The 22,614-nt window shown below is 40.7% G+C and overlaps 1 protein-coding gene across 5 annotated transcripts in view; it reads left to right on the top strand.

Moving 5' to 3' along the window:
- DUO3 (Homeodomain-like superfamily protein) overlaps window positions 1-22,614 on the top strand; it is a 208,554-nt gene that overhangs the window by 58,025 nt on the left and 127,915 nt on the right. For all 5 annotated transcript variants that reach the window (XM_089450125.1, XM_089450123.1, XM_089450124.1 and 2 more), the window contains exon 5: window positions 18,494-18,550. In XM_089450125.1, the coding sequence (XP_089306251.1) occupies window positions 18,494-18,550 (57 nt within the window). The remainder of the gene's footprint in view (window positions 1-18,493; window positions 18,551-22,614) is intronic.

The raw sequence follows: 22,614 nt of genomic DNA, 5'->3' as shown, positions 1-22,614 counted from the left end.
TTTCGGTTCAAGTCGATTGATTTTTAAAACATTGTTGTGAACTACACTCTCAGGTAAATGTAAGATGTGGTGATTGTTGCCCACCATTTCGTGGGTGATATCCCTAAGATAGAATTTTCGCCATGAGGAGCCTTAGTCGGCAGCCAGCAGCCCCTTGCAGCCTCCTACTAGCTTGTTGTGTCATTTCTCTGCCACTTGAGCTAGCCATGTCGTCCCTCACCCATGTGTATTGATCGTATGTTTGAAGGTGGGCCTCCCAAGTCTAAAGCTATGTCTTATCAATTGGTAATTGAGTATTGGGTTTACTTATCATGGATACTTCTGGGTATGGATTGATGGGGGGATTTGGCAGAAAGGGTGGGCTTAGTTTGTGCTCTTGTCCCCTTGATCTCTTTTGGTTGTTGCCCTTGGATCTTAGTCCCGTGGGATCTTCTTTATTAACTATTTGGTTTTAGGGTGGTACTACTTGGGAAACCCCGACTTTGGGTGCGTGGTCCCACTCCTTTACTTGCATATATTACTCCCTTTCCACTCACTATACCCCATTCATATTTTTTTTGGTAGGTAAGACCCATGGGGATTTGAACCAGTGACCTATCACACGGAGTGCCTTAACAATGCACCGTCAATTCAAAGCCCCATGGGCCCCATTCATCATTTCTCCCACCTGGGTCCACATTTCCATTCTGGGTCCACATAGGGCCAACCTCCCTATCCCCTTGCCCCCATCTTGTGTCAGGTCTGGAATGATGCCCCAGAGGTTGAAGTAGTTAAAAGAAAAAGAAAAAAGCATAATTGGCCACATTTAACAGGAAATTGTACCACAAAATTCAAAAGATGGTCAAGACAAAATAATTAACACTTGGGCAAAAGCCAATACATGAGCTCTACCCCACTCCATGGTCATCACCCTAGTTCCATAGGCCCTAGATGAACCTCCTTTATCATTCAGGAACCCATGATTGTCCCAACTCCTGGAGGGCAATGAACCACCCTACCTAAAAGGGGTAGTCACTACTATATCTTACACATCATGCCTTCGTCTTTCGAGCCTCAAGCAGTTAATTAAAGAAAATTCATAAAAGGCAAAAGGCATATAAAGAAGGGTGGAAAAATCAAGGCCGGGGCATCTCATGTACCACGATTGCTCCCTCCTACACATTGCATACCCAAGTGGGGGCTTCCCCTTATCTAGCTACCCTTATGCCCCAATATGTGGCTCAGGATTGCCCCTCTCATTTCCTACTCCATTCCACTTATTTATCACTTTCCACCCCCGTTAGAGGGATGTACCTTGGACATACTATCCCCTTTAAGGGCTGAAACCACATAATAAGGTACTTGGTTAACCCCCTTTGGAGCTTGGAGACACTAGCACATGCGAAAGCCCTGTTGATTTTTGGTAGCATCGGATGTGCTCTAGCCATGAAAATTGGTGGAGAGGCTAAGGCACATGAGATTTCCAAGACCTAGAAATCATTTGGAGAAATTTCACCCGGATGAAGAGATATTAAAATAATTAATATTTTTAACGGGGTTCCTAAGTCTAAACTTAGGAAAATTAAAATATTAATGTGTATTAATATAATATGGGTGAGAAAGTTCTAAATAACGAGGATCAAGCCATATCTAATCTCAGCCGCTGATTAGGGACTTAATCTCGACCATTGAATCGTCAATAGGAAAAGTATAATAGGAGGCTTGAGGGTTAGTTGGAGACACACCAAGTTGATCAGTCAATTCGATTTTCTGGGGCAGGGTTTGTTGAGAAATCGAGTTAGTGATCTGTTGTAGTGAGGGTCAGTTCGGCAGGAGGCCGAGAATACATATCAGAGAGGTAGAGAAAGTGTCGGAGAGCCAGTGCAGACGTAGCTTGGGTTGACGCAGAGGCAGCCAGAGCTGATGCAAAGGTTTAGAGTGCAAGCGCAGAGGACGAGAAGATGACGCAGAGGCTAGCAGAGCTGACGATGGGCTGAAGGAGCTGCAGTGCAGTGTTTCTGTGGGGCAGACTGAGAGCTAAGAGGCAGATGCAGTGCCGTAGAGGGTGACGCAGTTCCAGAGGATAGCTTGGAGCAACTTTCACTGTCCAGCTAAGGAACAATCGAAGTTGCTGTGGGACCAATCATCCAGTTGCTGATTAGCCGAAATATCTGTCTTCGAAGAATGGTACTTCTACCGAGGATAATCTCTGAAGGGTGAGCCATTTCTGGCACCCTAGTTGTATTTAGAAATCCGCATAATAATAAAATCCTCATATCTGCTGCACCCGTTTTCCTACATTGGGTTTTTTCGGGGATGATTGTCCAAAAAATAATGATGTCCCTTGTGTTGTCTCAGTTTATTTCAGTTGCTAATCCGTATATTTGTGAAGGCTGTTATTGTGTTTATTTCGATATTTATATGATTAAATAACTTGTTAATGTAAAAAACAAGTAGGAGATAATAAACTAGAAATAACAGTAGGGATTTTTGATGTGTTAAGTTAAGAAATTTTCACAAGCCCACTATGGGAGGGCATGCATTATGAAGTGCCCACTTTGTTATCCATGGTTTGTAAACTCTTTTACCCGATTATCTTAATGACTTGCTGTACGGGAAGCCTAGGGGACACATTGGATCTTATGCAGGATTACAGGTGGTTTCCATTTGGGTTTGGTTTCCCTATACGAGATCCTAACCCTAGAGGTCTACATTGGCACATATAGGGTGTGCATCGAGAGCCATTGGCCTCCATAGCAACAGACAACACTCCATGGATCTTCATCGATGCTTAGAGACTACTAGCTATCCACTTTTGTGATGATGGTAATATGCTTGATACATTATGCCGAGTAGGCCCCCACAGGAGCCCCACGCACTTGGCAGGTGTCCTAGGACTTGTACGATGTCATGGCAACATTCGTTCCACCACTCAAACCCTTGCAGAGGATCTACAAGCATTTCCGATTCATATGGAAACCCATGGGGTCATTAGTGTGCCCTCAGACCCACTAGGAGAACCACAGGTCTACTACTTGAGGAACAAGGGGCCACCCCCTTGTCCATCATATTCAGAGGAATTTATTCCTCAATATGACACTTCAGGACATTATTAGGCCTTTGGAGAGCCTCACAACACTTACATATTATTATTTGGTCCCTTGTGAGCCATAATTTTACACATGTGAGCTAGTTTGATGGGCTTGACACCAATAGGGGTTTTATTTGCACATTATTTTATCATTAGGGGCTAATGTTTGCCCATAGGCTAATTCGAGCTCCTTTTGTATCATCACATGACTTGGGATCTCTTTAATATAGAGAACTTCACATTTTTTCCTTGGAGGATATTTTTTGGGGATGGATGAATTTTAACGTATGGATTTGGGCTAGTTATCTTGTCTTGGAGCTTTGTCTTGTAAACGAAATGCTGGTTGGATATACTCTATAATGTTGTAAGTAAATTTTGATGTTATTATTCTTGTTGCTGCATACTGCTAAAACCTGGGCTAGTCGCTGCATACCGCTAAAACTAGGGCTAGTTGCTGCATGATTGAAATGTGGAATTGAGCATGTTTTAGCTAATTTAATGTATGGGCCAATGTTATATGAATGAAATGTTCTAGAGAATTATTTGTTTCTATAAGTTTGCATCGTTTTCTTTGAAGTATAAATGCTTGAAGATCACTTTTATTTCATTTCTCTCAATATTGGATGAAACTAACTTTCTGGGCCTCCTTGATCAGGAGACCAAGTTCTTACTCATCATCATGCTTGACTCCATATCCCCAAGTGAATTAGGCACTGATCCCTAAAAAGGGTGGTCATCCCCTTCAGATTTTTCATCTTTTATCACTTTTTCCCAGGTCATGCCCTCAAAGGTCACCTAGGGCATCAATTTCCTGGGAATTGACCCAAGGAAAAACTTTGATCTCCTACAGGCTACTGCGCTGGTGGGTCCCCTTCCTCTCCTTGAAATTTGAGGCAATTCTAACGGTGGAGTCTCTAGGAATCCCAAGCCCTAGGTCTAGGATCGAATTTTGCCTAGGCATCCCCAAGGCTAGACCTCAACAGGATCAATTCAACCTTTTGAAGTAAATATTCTTGTTTGGTCCTTTCCTTTCACCTTGTCCAAGATAGGAACATCATTGGTTGCTACATTCCATCCTTGAACCTAGACTGGGTCCACTTGGCCCCGTGTGGTCCCAGTTCTCGATAAAGATTCTTTGTCAAGGACCATTTGGGGATCCAAGTTTCCCAAGGATTATAGGGATTGAGAACCTCGTCTATAAGGCTATTCCTTCTCCCTCAACCCTCTAATCCTCACCCTTGGAGGACCAAGTCCCTTGCTTAAGGAGCAAGCAAGTTCCATTCTTTGCTCCATCGTTGGGAAAGGGTTTCGAGGGTTACTTTCCACCTATCCATTGACATATATTTTACAAGTGATCCCTACACTACCGAGACTCCTCCCATCAGTTAAAGTCTGTAAAGAGCAAGGAGACTTAGCTGTGGTGACAGTGGGCTAAGCCTCCACCGCTGCCCTTAACCTAGCACTTGCCCTCTTAGGAACCCCTTTTAGGTCCCCTGCCGGTTTGAGTGGTAACGATGATCTCAATATCTTCTCCCTAAAAATAAAAATGCAATTCTGTAAGGGATCTCTTTAATGCGTTGAAGATCATAACCTTGGTTTTACCCAGGTTGACCTTCAATTGTCGAAGGTCACAAAAATTGGGTAGGGCATACAGTGGTTTCTGCAAGTCCTTTAGGGTAGAGACAAATAAAACCAAGTCGCCAACAAAAAGGATTGGAGATTAACACCTGATGGAGAAGTCAGTTGGCCCACTCCTGAATGTGCGCCTGGAGGAAAGACTTCAACTCATTGTGAAAATTCTATCACTGCAACAATTGATTTATTTTACCTACTTATTTTCCAATAAGTTATTTACGAAATCCCTTCAGTAAATATTAAAATAATTTCTACTGCAGATATCACACCATTATACAGAAACAAATACATGCACAAGAATCAAACACATCAACACAGTTATTTTTTGACAATTGTCCCCGGAAAAACCTATTGCGGGAAAACCGGTGTAACAGAGGAGGATTTTATTAATCAACTTTTCTTGAGTACAACTAGGGTACCAAATTGGCTCACCCAACAGAGATAAATCCTACGGCACATCCCCTAGGCTCATCGTCAGTCTAGCTAGCCTCTGCGCAGCTTGCAGACCCTCTGTGTTAGGACTCTGCCTCACTGCGTCAGCCCTTGGCCTCTCTGCGTCACCCATGCAGGCCCTCAAGTCACTGCGCAGTCCAGCTGCCTCTGTGTCTTCTTGAGTGGCTTTGTGTCTGCCTCTCTGATCTTTGCGCGTGTCTTCCGACATTGTCCCTACCTCTCTATTATGTACTCGCTACCTCTTGTTGTAGTCCAGTCTTCTAGTTCGAATTTCTCAGCAAGCCTCGCTCCAGAAATTGAATTGATTGGTCTCCCTTAGTATATCTCCAATTGAACCTCAAGCCTTCTCTCATACTTTTCCTGTTGATGAATCAACGACCGAGATTAAGTCCCTAATCAACGACTAAGATTAAAATAAACTTGATCTCCGTCTCTTAGAAGCTTCTCATCCTTATCTTTATTAATACCCATTAATATTTTTATTTTCCTAAGTTTAGACTTAGGAACTCATTAAAAATATTAATTATTTTAATAACTCTTCATTCGGATGGAATTTTCCAAAACGATTTCTGGGTCTTGGAGATCTCATGTGCTTTAGCCTCTCCACCAATTTTCATGGTTAGAGCACATCTGATGCTACCCCAAATCAACACTCCCTCTTGGCGAGGAATGTGCTCTAGTAATGCTCCACAACTGAACATTACTTTGATCATCCGGCACCGGTACCTGTGCTGATGTTTGGCTTGCTGCCCAACATCCTTTGCACTGCTGCCTCCTGTACTGCTGCCCATGGCTTCCACCACTGCCACTGGTACATCTGTACTGCAGCTCCCTCTGCATCCATTCTGCTGTTGGTCCTTCCTCCCAACATCGCATCTGCACTGCAACACCATACCCATTTCTGCTATTGAAATGGATTCTTTATCATCCCCATCTTCTCCCTGAAATAAGCAAACTTAGTTCTTTCAAGGGCCTTGGTAAGGATGTCTGCCAGCATTTCTCCTATAGGAGTGTAGTTCAACTGTACAACTCCTTGTTGGACACAGTCTCTGACAAAGTGACACCGAATATCAATGTGCTTTGACCGATCATGAAATACTGGATTCTCAGAGAGCTTGATGAAACTTTGATTATGATATATGATCCTGGTCGCTTCCATCCTTCTTTTGAATAGGTTCACAAGCAATTTTCTAAGCCATATGGCTTTGCATGAAGCTGTGCTAGCGGCCATATATTTTGCTTCAGCTGAGCTTAGAGCTACGGATTTCTGTTTCCTACTGCACCAGGAGGTCATCCCCGATCCAATGTTGAAACAACACCTAGAGGTACTTTTCCGATCCACAGAACTTCCAGCCCAATCTGCATCAGTAACTCTTCCCTGTATATATCTGGGAACATGTTTGGCTGTTGCCTAATGAGCCCTCTTAGGTTCCACCATGAATTGACTGAGGGTGTTGACAGCATAACAAATGTCTGGTCTGGTATTGACCAGAAACATTAGGGACCCTATGAGCTGCCTGTATAAAGTGGGATCAACATCTTTGTCTCCTGATGCATCGATTTTCTTCCAGTTGGTGATCATTGGAGTAGCCATCGACCTACAGTCCTGCATCCTAAATCTCTTCAGGATCTCTGTAGCATGTCTCCCTTGTCCAAGGAAGATTTTACCCTTCTGCTGCCAAACTTCCAACCCCAAGAAATAATGCATCTGTCCCAAATCCTTCACGTCAAACTCTGTGGCAAGATTCTTTTTGCAGTCCTCGATGAGCCTGGATGTTCCTGTCAGGAATAGATCATCCACATATAATACTAGTACTAGAGGCTCATTCTCTACAACCAGATAGTAGAGATTGGGATCTGCATCACTCTTGATGAACCCCATCTTCTGCAAGTAGCCATCAATTTGACCATACCATGCTCTAGGTGCCTGCTTGAGCCCATACAAGGCTTTCTTCAATCTGCATACGAGACTTCTTCTCATGTGTCTCAAAGCCTTCTGGCTGTTCAATGTATACGTCCTCTTCTATCACCTTGTTCAAGAATGTCGTTTTGACATCCATCTGATGAATATCCCATCCCATTTGTGTCGCAAGAGATATCATAGTTCTACTAGATGTATACCTAGCTACTGGGGCGAAGGTCTCTTCATAGTCTATTCCTTCCTTCTGAGCATACCCCTTAGCCACGAACTTGGCTTTGTATTTTTCCACACTGCCATCTCCACCGTATTTAATCTTGTAGATCCATTTCGAACCTACCACTGATCTGTCCTGAGCCCTAGGCACTACTTCCCAGACATCGTTCACCATTATAGAGCTGTACTCCTCCACCATCGCATCCATCCAAACTTGATGTTGAGCGACTTCATGAAAACTGGAAGGCTTCCCATCCTGAGCTACTAAGGCCTGATACCTATTTGGCTGTCTTCGCTCACTTTTATTGTTTCTCGGTGCTCCAATGAAATCTTCTGCATCTTGCAGAATCGGTCGGAGTTCCCAACTCGTTATTCCTCTGGTAGCAGGTGCATCTGTTAGCTCCTCTTCTTGTGATTCTTCCTGTTCTGAAGGAGAATTCTTGGCTTCTGCTGGTTGAAGTGGTTTGACCAACGACTCATCTTTTAGCTGCTCTTCGGAAGACATTTCTCGAGATTTTCTGAAGGCCCTATCTTCCATGAACTTCACATCTTGTCGAACTACTACCTTCCTTCTCCTTGGAAGATAGATTCTATATGCCTTAGCATTCTTGCTATATCCCACTAGATATCATTTCTTTGCAGTTTGATCTAACTTCTTCCTCTTCTCCTCGAGTATACAGCAATATGTTAAACTCCCAAATACCCTGAAATCGCTGACTTCAGGTGTCTTCCCGGTGAAGACTTTCTCTGGAGTAATTTTGCCCAATGCCTTATGAGGAGTTCTATTTTGGACATAGACTGCCGTGCTGCATGCCTCTGCCCACAGGAATTTTGGCATATCTTGATCATACATCATGGCTCTAGCTGCTTCCACGATAGTCCTGTTCTTTCTTTTTGCTACTCCATTCTGCTTCGGATTGTAAGGAGCTGTCCACTCTCTTCTGATGCCCTCCCTAGCGCAAAAATCGGTGAAGTCCTTATCGACATATTCTCCACCATTGTCTGAGCGCAAAACTTTTATTTTCTTCCCTGTCAAATTCTCCACCAGAGCCTTGAACTCTTTGAATCGACAGAACACCTCGTCCTTGGTTTTCAGAAAATAAATCCAAGTTTTCTTGGAGTGGTCATCAATGAAGGTGACGAAGTATTCGACACCACTAAGAGCTTTAGTGGACATTGGTCCGCAGATATCTGAGTGTATCAATCCTAGTACACTCTTGGCCCTGTTTTTACTTCTAGGAAACGCTGCTTTGGCATACTTGCCTAGAGCACATCCTTTGCATACATCATCTCATTTTGTACTAAGATCTGGAACTCCTGTTACAGTTTTTTTGAGAATTCTCAGAGCCCCATGGTGCAAATGTCCCATTCTTTTGTGCCATAGTTCATTCAAATCCTTGTCTCCATTACTGCCTATCAGTGCCATTGGTGATTCTAGCTGTAACCTGTACAACCTGTTACTTCTGATTCCAATCTGCACTTTCTTTTTCCAACTCGGGTGTTTGATGTATACTTTCTCCTTAATGAAGAAAACGTCATAGCCCTTGCTTTGAAGTTGTGATACGAAAAGTAAGTTCATCCCCAGTCCTAGCACATGCAACACATTGGTAACTTGGAACCGCTCCCCTGTTTTTGTTTGAAAAACTATGGTACCCTTCCTTACTGGAAAACACTTTGCCTTATTCCCCATGGTGATCTGAAAATTCATCCTTTCCTCTTGATAATCTGGGAAACATTCGCGGATTCCTGTCATATGCCAGGAGGCTCCATTGTCTATATACTATACCTCTGATGATGTAGAGCTTGTTACACAAGCAACATCTTCTTCCAATCTGGAAGCCAACATAGAGAAATTGAATTACTATCTTTTGTGCAATTTTCTGAAAATATGCACGAGTCTCTTAACGTAGATGCCTCTGCATCATGATCTCGACCCATAATTGATTTTCCCTTCCTGTCTCTGATTCTTTGCTCTAATACCATGTGAAAATTCTATTACTGCAGCCACTAATTTATTTTACCTATTTATTTTCCAATAAATTATTTACGAAATCCCTTCAGTAAATATTAAAATAAATTCTATTGCAGATATTACACCATTATACAGAAACAAATACATGCACAAGAATCAAACACATCAATACAATTATTTTTGGCCAATTGTCCCTGGAAAAACCCAATGCGGGAAAACTGGTGCAACAAAGGAGGATTTTATTAATCAGCTTTTCTCGAGTACATCTAGGGTGCCAAATTGGCTCACCCAACAGAGATAAATCCTCTGGCACTTTCCCTAGCCTCAACGTCAGTCCAGCGAGCCTCTGCGCAGCTCGCAGACCCTCTGTGTCAGCACTCTGCCTCATTGCGTCAACACTTGGCGTCTCTGCGTCACCCATGCAGGCCCTCAAGTCATTACGCAGTCTAGCTGCCTCTGCGTCTTCCTGAGTGGCTCTGCGTCTGCCTCTCTGATCTCTGCGTGTTTCTTCCGGCACTGTCCCTGCCTCTGTTATGTACTCGCTACCTCTTGCTGCAGTCCAGTCTTCTAGTCCGAATTTCTCAGCAAGCCCCACTCCAGAAATCGAACTGACTGGTCTTCCTCAGTATACCTCCAATTGACTCTCAAGCATTCTCTTATACTTTTCCTATTGATGAATCAACGACCGAGATTAAGTCCCTAATCAACGACTAAGATTAAAATAGACTTTATCTTCGTCTCTTAGAAGCTTCTCATCCTTATCTTTATTAATACCCATTAATATTTTTATTTTTCGTAAGTTTAGACTTAGGAACTCATTAAAAATATTAATTATTTTAATAACTCTTCATCAGGATGGAATTTTGCAAAACGATTTTTGGGTCTCCTAGAGCACATTCGATGCTACCCCAAATCAACACTCATCAATATAAAACTTGAAAACGGTAGGTGAGAGAGGGCAACCCTGCTTTACACCAATGGTACTCTGAATGAAATCTGAAAGATCGTGAGTTAACTTCAGGCGTCCAATAACAAAGTCACACAATCTCAAGATGGATACCAAGAGAGTTTCAGAAATCCCAATGTCACAGTCTCTAAAAAAGTGCGACCCTTAGCATTGTGTTGAACGAATTCTGGAAGTTGACGAAGCAGCTGTAGACTCGAAGAACGATGACGGGTCTCTTCAATGATTGCTCGGAGTGTAAATGTGTGGTCAGTCGTTTGGTAGTTTGGATGAAAACCCACTGTTGATTTGGGGTAGCATCGGATGTGCTCTAGCCACGAAATTTGGTGGAGAGGTTGGGGCACATAAGATCTCCAATACCCAGAAAGGGTTTGGGCAGATTCTAAACAGATCAGGGGATATTAAAATAATTAATATTTTTAATGGAGTCCCTAAGTATAAACTTAGGGAAAATAAAATATTAATGTGTGTTAATATGAATCTGTGTTAGAATGGTCCAAAAGACATGGATCAAGCCAGATCTAATCTTAGTCGTTGATTAGGGACTTAATCTCGGCCGTTGAGATGTCAATAGAAAAAGTATAAGAGGAGGCTTGAGGGGCACTTGGAGAACACACTGAGGGAGATTAGTCAGTTCAATTTCTGGAGCGGGGTTTGCTGAGAAATTGAACCAGTGGTCTGGAGAGCAGTGAGGAGGTAGCAAGTACAGAACAAAGAGACGGGAGATTAGCACAAAAGAGGTAGACATAGAGCCAGAGGAAGCCACACAGAGGCAGCAGAGACTGTGCAGAGCCAGAAGGGCCTGCGTCATCCACGCAGAGGTTGCAGGAGTGACGCAGAGGCCCAGAAAGGTTGTGCATAGCCTCAGTAGGCTGACGCAAAGGGTTTTAGACTAACACAGAGGGTTTCAGGCTGTAGCAGAGGTCAGTAGGGCCTACGCTGGGTTTAGAAAAGTGTTGGAAGTGTGTCTATCTGTGGGTAAGCCAGTTTGGCACCCTGTTTTACAAGAAAATTGCTGAATAATAAAATCCTCCCTTGCTGCACCGGTTTTCCCACATTGGTTTTTTCCGGGGACATTGGTCGAAAATAACTGTGTCAATGTGTGCTATGTTTGTTTCTATATTACGGTGTGATATCTGTAGCAGTATTTATTTTAATGTTTGTTGAAGTAATTTCATGAATAACTTATGATAAAATAAGTAGGAAAAGTAAATCAGTTGCTGCAGTGATAGAATTTTTAGATGGTATAAGAGCAAGTAATCAGAGACAGAAAGGGAAAATCAGTTATGGGTCGAGAGCACGATGCAGAGGCATCCACCTCAGGGGACTCACGCAGATTTTCAGAAGATTGCACAAGAGAGAGAGATTTCGATTTCTCTATGTTGGCTTCTAGGTTGGAAGAAGAAGTGGCGTGCATGACTAGTGCTGCATCATCAAAAGTATGGTATATACACAATGGAGCCTCGTGGCATATGACGAGAACCAGGGAGTGTTTTTCAGAATATCGAGAAGAGAAGATGAACTTTCAGATCACCATGGGGAATAAGGCAAAATGTACTCCAGTAGGAAAGGGTACCATAGTTTTTCAGACAGAATCGGGAGAGCGGTTTCGTGCCACAAATGTGTTGCATGTGCTAGGATTGGGGATGAACTTACTTTCCGTGTCACAACTACAAGGCAAGGGCTATGACGTCTACTTCATCAAGGAAAAGGTATACGTCAAACACCCGAGCTGGAAAAAAAAAGTGCAAATCGGGATCAAAAGTAATCGGTTGTACAGATTACAACTAGAATCTCCAATGGCACTAATAGGCAGTCATGGGAACAAAGACTTGAATGAATTATGGCACAGGAGGATGGGTCACTTGCACCATGGAGCTCTGAGAATTCTCAGGAGCACTGTAACAGGAGTTCCAGACCTGAGTACAGAACGAGATGATGTATGCAGGGGATGTGCTCTAGGAAAGTATGCCAAGGCAACATTTTCTAGGAGCAACCACAGGGCCAAGAGTGTACTAGGATTGATACACTCAGATATCTGCGGACCTATGTCAGTCAAAGCTCTCAGCGGTGCCAAGTATTTCTTTACCTTCATTGATGACCACTCAAGGAAAACTTGGATCTATTTTCTGAAAACCAAGGATGAGATTTTTTGTCGATTCAAGGAGTTCAAGGCTCTAGTGGAGAATTTGACAGGTAAGAAAATAAAAGTCTTGCGCTTAGATAATGGTGGAGAATATGTCGATAAGGACTTCACTGATTATTGAACAACCAGAGGGCTTTGAAACTCATGAGAAGAAGTCTCATGTATGTGGACTGAAGAAAGCCTTGTATGGGCTGAAGCAGGCACCAAGAGCGTGGTATGGTCGAATAGATGGCTACTTGCAGAAGATGCGGTTTGTCAAGAGTGTCACGGATCGGAATCTCTACTATCTGGTCGTAGAGACCGAGCCACTTATCTTAATATTATATGTGGATGATCTCTTCCTGACAGGGTCATCCAAACTCATTGAAAACTGCAAGAAGAATCTAGCCACAGAGTTCGATATGAAGGATCTGGGACGAATGCACTATTTTCTAGGGTTGGAAGTTTGGCACAGAAAGGAGAAATCTTGTGCAAGGAAGGTATGCTACAGAAATCCTTAAAAGGTTTGGGATGGGAGACTGTAGACCTATGGCTACGCCAATGATCACTAACTGGAAGAAGATTGATGCATCAGAAGACAAGGATGTCGATCCCACTCTATATCGACAGCTCATAGGGTCGCTGATGTATCTAGTCAATACCAGGCCAGATATTTGCTACATTGTCAACACCCTCAATCAGTTCATGGTGGAACCAAAGAGGGCTCACTAGGCAGCAACCAAGCACGTTCTCAGGTATTTACAGGGAACAATTGATTATGGGCTCTTGTACAACAAGGGGAAGGATATCAGGTTGAGTGGATTTACTGATGCAGATTGGGCAGGAAGTTCAGTGGATCAGACACAAAGCTAGAGGAAGCCACGCAGAGGCAATAGAGACTGCGCAGAGCCAGAAGGGTCTGCGTCATCCACGCAGAGGCTGCAGGAGTGACGTAGAAGCCCAGAGACGCTGCGCAGAGCTTCAGTAGGCTGACGCAGAGGGTTTCAGGTTGTAGTAGAGGTTAGAAGGGCCTAAGTCGGGTTTAGAAAAGTGTTGGAAGTTTGTCTGTCTGTGGGTAAGCCAATTTGGCACCTTGTTGTACAAGAAAATTGCTGAATAATAAAATCCTCCCTTGCTGGTTTTCCCACATTGGGTTTTTCTGGGGACATTAGTCCAAAATAATTGTGTCAATGTGTGCATATGTTTGTTTCTGTATTACGGTGTGATATCTGCAGTAATATTTATTTTAATGTTTGTTGAAGTAATTTCATGAATAACTTATGATGAAATAAGTAGGAAAAGTAAATCAGTTGCTGCAGTGATAGAATTTTCATGCTATAAACCCCACAAAATGCATCTTCGTGAGTTTTGAATCTGTTTTGAGGGAAATTTGAGGTTGTTTTATTAAAAAGATAGTCCCTCCAAGAAAAACATGCCTACCCTCTGATTTTCCTTACACATCTCAAGCCTAGCAATGTTGGCAATTAATGGTAATGTTAAATTCTTAAAGTAAAAGGGACATTTTCATCCTTTTACTTAAATTTATAACATTACCATGAAATGACTCAGGATGTTTGAGAGTGGTTTTGACCTCATTGGGTTTCATATGGAGAAACTAGAATTTTAGATTTGACTCAAAATTCAGCAGACTTAATGGTTTTCAGGATTTCATGGTTTGGGGGTTTGCAATGTTTCCATTTGATTCTATCATGCGTGAGGGTATGATATTGGCATTTGATCAAGAGCATGAAGTGCTTTAAGAACCTTGATGTTGGTGGCATTGATTGTTGAACTTTGTTGATGTTGGTGGTATTGATTCTTGAACTCCTCTACCATGGCCTTAACAAGAATGCACACTTCACTCAAAGGAAAACAACTGGTTAGGCATGCTAAACTTTTTCTACCACATTATAAGGTTGAGGAGATGAGCCCTTCACTCAAACCAAAATCATTGGTTAGGCATGTTAAACCTTTTCAATTTCTATCATGTTATAAGGTTGAGCAATCCAAGTGTGAAGAGTTTGAGCTAGATGTTGTTTATGTATCTCTTGTTGATGACATTTATGTATTTCTAGTAGCGTTGAATCAATGATGAGTTTCATGAGTGAGCATGTTGATCAGTGATTTGTAGTTTTGATGTCTATTTTTGCTACTACTACTAAAGTTGTAGAGGAGTTTTAGGAGTCCTCAAACTTTGAGCCATATTATTTATGTAGCTCATGTTGATGATCTCTTGTCTAGTAGTGGTGATGAGTTTGATCATGATGAGGAGTGATCATGTTATTGATCATTGATATGTAGACTTGTAGTAGGTCAATGACCCCATAGCTTAGAGCATTGTTTTCGGACTCTAGAGGCCATTTAAAGCCTCATTGATTATGTATTTTGTTGCGGATATGTATTGCACTCAATGCCATTTTGATATGTTCACCTTTACATGGTACATAGATGAGCAAACCTTGCATATTTGGTGTCTAATGGTTTGGAATCATGGTTTTAAATCTTAAAAATAGTTTTTTTTATTTATTAAAAACTAATTATTTCATGTATTTTTTAAAGACTGGTTCATTTAGACCTGAAGAATCTAGGTTTGGCCAGTTCCGGTTTGAAACCCGGTTTATTAGGTGGATCGGTTCAGTCACCGGTTCTGGTTTTTAAAAGTATGGATGAAATACAATTTTTTCTTTCTTTTTCTTTTTCTCAACCTTATTCGACACTCTTAAGCTTAATCGATCACGTAGGGCCTAGTGCAAATTGGTTAAGAAGGTGAATTTTGGCTCTGGGAAAGTCTTAATATCAAAGGTAGGGTAGTTGCCAGAGAATCACTTACTTTGGTAGGCATTGATCACTTACTTTGGTAGGCATTGATTCCAATTTAGCCCATAAATTTCCTCGCCTAGTTGTTTGCCCTAGGGTAAAACCCTAGTTTGGTTCTAGCTTCAACTTGGGTGCTTATTGAGGGTTTCATGTGCCATGTCCTTGGGGAGATACATTGTGGGATACACTTTCTTTATAGCTTGACCTTTGGCCATCCTAACTCTCGACCTACTAATGAAGCCCTTGGTCTTGTGTTGTAAAAATTAGGCATCTCTAAGGAAAGTGAATTGCCTTCAGTGATTGATTGGAGCTTTGTACTTAAGTTGAGCCTTTCCTTTAGAAGCCTGTTGGTCATCCTAATACATTTATACCTATAATATCACTTATAGGCGACCTTATACCCGGACTCCTCCCATTGGTGAAAGTCCATAAAGAGCATGGGGTTTTGGCTATGGTGACAGTGGGCCATTACCCCATTATTGTCACTTGGTCTAAGGAAAGGGAATCACCTTCAATGATTGATTGGAGCCTTGTACTTAAGCTGAGCCTTTCCTTTAGAAGCCTCTTGGACATCCTAATACATTTATTCCTAGAATATCTCTTATCGGTGACCTTATACCGGGACTCCTCCCATTGGTGAAAGTCCATAAAGAGCACGGGGTTTTGGCTATGGTGACAGTGGGCAATTACCCCATTATTGTCACTTGGTTTAGTAATAGCCTTGTAGGGTGTTGTTTTTTGTAGCTTGGGAGGTACTCCACAACCTTAGGTACTGGGTTTGTGTGAGTTGGCACCACAAAAGCACTTTGTGGGCAAAGTACCCAAGTAGTGGGTTTTGCACCCAAAGTTGTGGGCACGAAACCAAGCATGATTTTGGATGATTTGACCATGGAGAGCGTGCGAGACACCCTTGGAGGAATAAGGGGCGCCAAAGACATCGATATGGTAGCATTGGTTGGATGAAAATAATTTTTGTCATGTGATTTTATGGAGATTTGACAAATTATCAAGGTTGGCCTAGTGCTATGAGGTGACTGTTAGTTTTTGTAGCATCAGAGGTGTTCTAGTCTTGAAACTTTGTGGAGAGGCTAAAACACAAGAGTTCTCCATAACCCAGAAATCATTTATGGAAATTCCACCTAGAAGTGTCTTAGTTAGATTATTAGCCTATTTTTAAATATTCCCTAAGTCTAAACTTAGGAAAAAGGGGTTAATTAATCAATATTAATTGAGATAAGGTGCGAATCATCTAGAAACTCACACAGATCCACAAAGATTGTTTTCCTTGGAGAGTTTATTTTCTAGAGAGCAGTTGTTGTCGAAAGCGTTTGAGCTTCAGAAGGGAAGCAGAGACAGAGAGGGGCAAAGGTTTTTCAAACAATTTTGACCAAATTTGATTACTACATTTTTTCCCTGCATATTCAGTGCCTTTATATATATATATATATTTTTTTTTTCTCAAACTTCCTTTAAGCAGATGTACTAAATTTCGTATGACTGTATGGTTGTATGTCCTATATGGAATTGTATGACCTATATGGAATCCATACAGACTATATGGATGTACGTAACTGTATGACTTGTACGTAAGATTGCATGGAATGTTTCGATCTGTACTATAGTATGGACTATATGGAACCATACAGATTGGTGGCCTATGCTGTTATGTGGCTGATTGTGTTGCAACTTGGCTGGATTGTTTTGCTTTGATACTAGATGATGCGGCAAAAATATTTGGTTTTTCTCAATGGCATAAAAATATAATAAAATATATGAATGGATGAATGAATGATGAAAATGTTTACAAGGAGGGTCCCATTAAATATACATGGGGTTGCCTCTTTTGAAATGTTGTGATTTTTAATTAGTTAATGTCTTTTCATAATTATTTGGTTATTACATTATTGTTTTCTTTTATTATTACTTAGCTTATATTTATTATTATATTGTGCATAATACTAGATCTAAGGAAGCATATGAGATATTATTATTTTATTCTAAAGGAAGTTCAGCATCATCTATATAAAGAGATGCACTTCCTCATTTGAACTCATGGTTGGATGCTTGGGAGATCTCTCTTTTTGGAGCCTAATCGATATATCTTTGTTGGATCATTTATGGTGTTGCGGGTTCTTTCTTTGTGGATGGATGTTCTAAATTATTGGAGCTTTTCCTAATTGGTTTTATTTTGATGCATGAAGATTAATGGTGGCAAGTTCAAGCTCTTTAAAAGCCTTGCAAGCTTGATCCATTGAGGGATAAGTTTATCACTTGGAGCGAAGAAATTTAGGGTTTGTCCTCATTCTTCTTCTGTTCATTTAGGATAAAATAATATATATTGAATAAATGTATGAGAAAATTACATGATATGATAGTGCAACTAAGTTGCACGAAGCGCGGGAACATTTTGGAGTTTCCGGAACGGGTACATTTAGAAACATAACCTCTCAAAAATGGAAACCTCAGCTGAAACGTCATACATGTGTGTGTGTGTGTGTGGATAAATATATAAATAAGTGAATAACACATTATCTTGCAGGAAAAAGGGAATAAGACCCATAGATGACAATTTAGAAGGAAAACCAAGTCTATATTAACTCTCATAGATGATTACATGATGGTTGAGTTTCAGCTGAGTTTCAGAGTTTCGGGTACAGGTATGGCCTGAAACATCGGGTTCCTAGTAGTTTCATGCAACATAGTAGTGCAATGAGGGCCCCATATAAATATCTAAGTGGGAGTGCCCTTTCATTAATACTTGTGTCTTTTGATCGAGACATGTCCTTTCATCAGGAGTCTCTTCATTAATTGTTAATTATTGTTTATTACACTGATTCTCAGTGCAATGAAATGCCTTTAATGTTATGTCTAGCCTAATTTTCAGTGAATTGAAAAGCCTTCAATGTTGGTGTTTTGAACTTTTGACTTGCACCTTTAACGGAAGTTATACTTGTCAGACCGCAATTATTTTATCATATCCTTCATTCATTTAGGCATCATTTCTTCTTCTATGTTATTTATGTGGGTGTTGATGATTTTTATAAACAATATATTTTAGCTTGGAGTTGTTCTAGTAAGTGCGGTAAATCACTGACTTGGATTAAGCTTGTTTCCTACATGCATCTAATATTTGGTTGCATGCTAAATCTGAAAATATTCAGGCTTATAAAGACGTGTTGAATAGTTGAATAGAGCTAAGGAGGTTGCATGGACTCATTAACATGAGTTTGTGTGGAGCATTCTAGTACTTTATGTAGCGGATACTAATTTCATATACCATGAAAATTAAATATTTTCTTAATAACTGTTTTTTTATATTCCAGATATTTGTCAGGCAAAAGAATCGTAGCTCTTCACGTGCACCAGAAAACTCTATAAAGGTAATGCTTGTGATCCTGCACCTTTTCTGTCTTGGACAAAACTTTATGCATTTGTATTGTTATGTAGTTTTGTTTGATGAACACCTCCAAGCTTTTCACCATTTCTCTTTAAAGGAGAAAGATTTAGAAGGTCAACTTGTATTCCATCTAAAGAAAAAGGAAGTTAGTTGAAATGTAGATTGCTGTTTGTTTGCGATAGTCTTTTGGAATTAGTTCATGGTGGAAAATTATGGTTTTGATTGAATTAGTGGTGATTTAATATTGAAATGGGAATTTTTAGAACTTTGCTTTATTGTTTGGAAACTTTGTCTCTCAACAAAACACTTGAGTAGATTTTTGTTGTGAATCTGATTATACATCTCGTGAGAGAAACAAAAGTATATGAAGCGAATATTTTGTCAGTGGTGGAGACTCCAAGTGAATTAACATCTATCCTCTTTTATTTCCTTCATAGGTAGTTGCATTACCCAACTGCCTTTTCTTAATGACATCTATTAAACTTAATGCCTATCATTAATAAACATTAATGCCATTTAGATAATGCGCCTTTATAATATTTCATTACATTAGGTCATATTGGAGCACTATAATCCAAAAGTTGCTGAGTTCACAACACTCCTCCAGATTACCTTTATAATAGTTCTACGTTCATCCTCTATTGTTTTGGAGGTGTTAAAAGAAAAAAGTAGGACCTTATTTTATTTTATTGGAGTGCTATATTGCAACGGTTGCTAAGTACACAACACACGCTCCTGATTACCTTTACAATAGTTCCACATTCATCCTTGATGGAATATTGTTTTGAAGGTGTTAAAAGAATAAAGTAGGGCCTTATTTTATTTCATTTTCTGCAGGAAAAAATGTATCTTTTTTGGTTACTGAAAATATAAAATATTGCCGACTGTCTTTTACTAGAGCAGGGCACTTGCCAACGAGCAGTGAGTAGACCAGGCATATGACTAAAACATCACACAAACACTAGCTTGATTTACAAGTCCAGACAAATATTTGAGATTAAAAAATAGCGAATTCTAGATCTATGAACAGAAAGGACTGTGGATGCGCACCAACCAGGATAATTAAATATTTATCCTTATAAATTTGCTCAATTAGCTAAGATTAATCAATTAAATTAATTAATGTGGTTTTCCTAAGCTAGACTTAGGAAATATATTATATTAGTTGTTCTTCTAAAACAACCTCCTAAATAGGACTTCTTCTCCTGCGTGCAAGACACTAGCCTATGCAGAAGACCTTTTGACCCTACAAAATCAACAACCCTTCCTACCCAAGGTTTCCTACTACTACCTTCTTTTCCATAACAAATGCTTCTTCATTTCCCAAAGGAGAGGTGAGTTGAGTGCTTCCCTTTCTCATTCTCTTAGAAACTTCTGGTGAACTTTTTTCCTTCACCACTCTACTCTTCCTCCAGATCCAGAATCAATGTTCACATATACCTTTTCCCTTTACGATGTCCTTAGGCAACTCCTAGTCTAGATTACCTCTGCCCTTCTTTCCTGCCACTCATTCTCATATTGGGACATTTGAGAGCCCATTTGAACTTTAAATGATGAACACTAGCAAAACAACAAACGAGGAGGGGTTCCAGGTAGAGCACCTCAAGTAGGGTCTCACGCTCTAGAAAATCACTAGGCTGACTTGTTCAACCAAGTGGCCTGCATTAGCTTTCCACAGTCTTGGTCAAGTCACGTTATTCACCCATTCATAAATCGAGCCCTAGTATGGATCTCAACAACTATAGGATGATCATGATAGGCCATACTTTTTCCAAACTTTGTGTTACTATCCTCCATTTGAAGCTCTCTAGGGAGCTTAGAGCTATAGGATAGGTTGGATTCTGTCCTGTGCACCAAAGCATTGATCACATCCTTACACTTTGGGATATCATTGAGGAGGGTTGACATCGCTGTTTAAAAGTTTACTATTGCTTTGTGGACTTCTAGAAAGCTTTAAGTTTCATTCCTCGACATTTGTATCTCAAAGACCTCACTAACTACTATCATGTGCTTATACGAGTTAGCCCTAGGTCATCCACGCACAACACATGGGTTATCATATTTTTTTCAGGAGTACTGTTGGGGTCAAACAAAGTTGCTCCCTACTCACCGCATTGTTTGCGATCTACATTGATGAGCTAGATTCCTTGCATGAGCACATCTTGGATCAACATGGTGCCTTTTCGATTAGGTCTTGATTTCTATCTTGCTTTTTGTGGAAGAGATAATCCTGTTAGCCTCAACCCCCAAAGGGTTGTAGAGACAACTTGATGCCTTCACCCTCTATTGTGACCTTTGTTAATTGATGGTCAACTTGTGATGATTGTCATGATCTTCAATAGGTCAAGAAGATCCTTTTTGATCACTACTTCTTCATAGGACATTAGATTCAGACTGTTGGCATGTGTTGTCACTCATTGCAAAATGGGTTTTCAGTTGCCCAAAGAAATGTTTTAAAACTTAGACTCCGACTCCGACTCCGACTCGGCCGACTCGATTTCAATGACTCAGTCGTTGTAAAAAATACATTAAATATTTTTTATTATTATAAAAAAACATAATTTTAAAGATTTTCATTCATGTTTCCAAACACGCGGCATTAGAATATAGATAGAATACAACATATGATCAAAGTAGGCTCATGGATATATCCATTATATCAAAATGGCACCTAGTGCACTGTCCAATACATACATGATGATAATATAGAGATCAAAACAAAAACACATAACCAAGGAGGCTAGAAATTGCCTCTACAACAAAAGTAAACTGTGACCAGTACCACTGGCTACTGCTAGATGAGCCAACATCATCTGGATCAACCACTGGACCAGAGTCAGACAAGGAAGCCCATGGCTCCTCTTCATCATCATCTCCAACTGCAACTGTAGAAGTGGTAGCACTAACAGGCTGTGCTGCAGTTGCAAGCTGAGATAGACGAGATATGCGCTTCTGTCATGGTTGAGTAGAGGAAGCGCCTGCAACTGGAGGACTTGGGGCTGGCCCTGAGGCTGGTACAAGTGGATCTCCATTCAACTGAACATTATGTTCGAGTGATGCTTCCACTTGTAAATCCAAATCAAGATCCTCATCAGAATCAAGCTCTGCTTGATGACTCTCCACTACCCAATCTAATGTTGGATCAATGTCTTCCAACACAATGGGACTTGAATCAAGTCTTTTGTTCAACAATTGGTTGCGTCTGAGCCGGAGGTTGTATTGGACATAGACTAGATCATCTAATCGTTTTTGATCCAAACGATTTCTCTTCTTCGTGTGAATCCTCTCAAAGACAGACCAATTGTGCTCACACCCAGTAGCACTGCAAGTTTGACTCAAAATACGAATTGCAAACTTCTGCAATTCAAGACAATGGCTACCAAAAGCCTCCCACCATTGCGCTGTAAAAAACATAGGAGTGTCATGAGTTAGCTCAACAAAATTACAAATTATATCCAACTTTCAAACTATAAACGATTTAACAAAATAAGTATTAAGAATTTGAAAATTGAAATTTTTGTTTATCTGGCTCATCTGCTTCCCTTGCAATCTTTGCTAGGTTCTTCCCAAAGGTACTTGTGGCTTTGCTGAAGGTTGTGACTTGTCGGTGTATCTCCAGTTGATCACACTCCAATGGGATCATGCAATCAATGCTGTCAATCAATCCATCTCTAACCTCCCCCTTCAAAACTCCTGCCGCCAGAGCTTTATAATGATACTGTGGGTTCAAAAAATACCCAGCTGCATGTCTAGGGCGATGGAGTTGATTGTTCAATCTTTCATCAATGATTGCCCAAATGGGCCCATACTTAGCCACTTTATCCTTGTATGCCCTCTTTATTTGCTCCTTTGCTTGATCCATAGCCTCATAAATGATGCCCATAGCCAATCTTTCCCCATCCACCAACCGCAACACCTTAACCAGTGGCTCAACAACCTTCACAATCTCTGTTGCCTTTCTCCAAAATATTTCTTCATTAACTTTCTTTTTCAATTCTCTACCATCTTGTTTGTGAGACCACTGGCTTTGATTCCATTCATCACTGG

The sequence above is a fragment of the Pinus tabuliformis genome, chromosome X (genome assembly GCF_031772625.1).
Source record: "Pinus tabuliformis cultivar Carrire ecotype Pingquan chromosome X, CPIR1, whole genome shotgun sequence".
Lineage (NCBI taxonomy): Eukaryota > Viridiplantae > Streptophyta > Pinopsida > Pinales > Pinaceae > Pinus > Pinus tabuliformis.
Note: the sequence above shows the minus strand (reverse complement) of the source record. Positions and strands in the feature narration are given on the sequence as shown.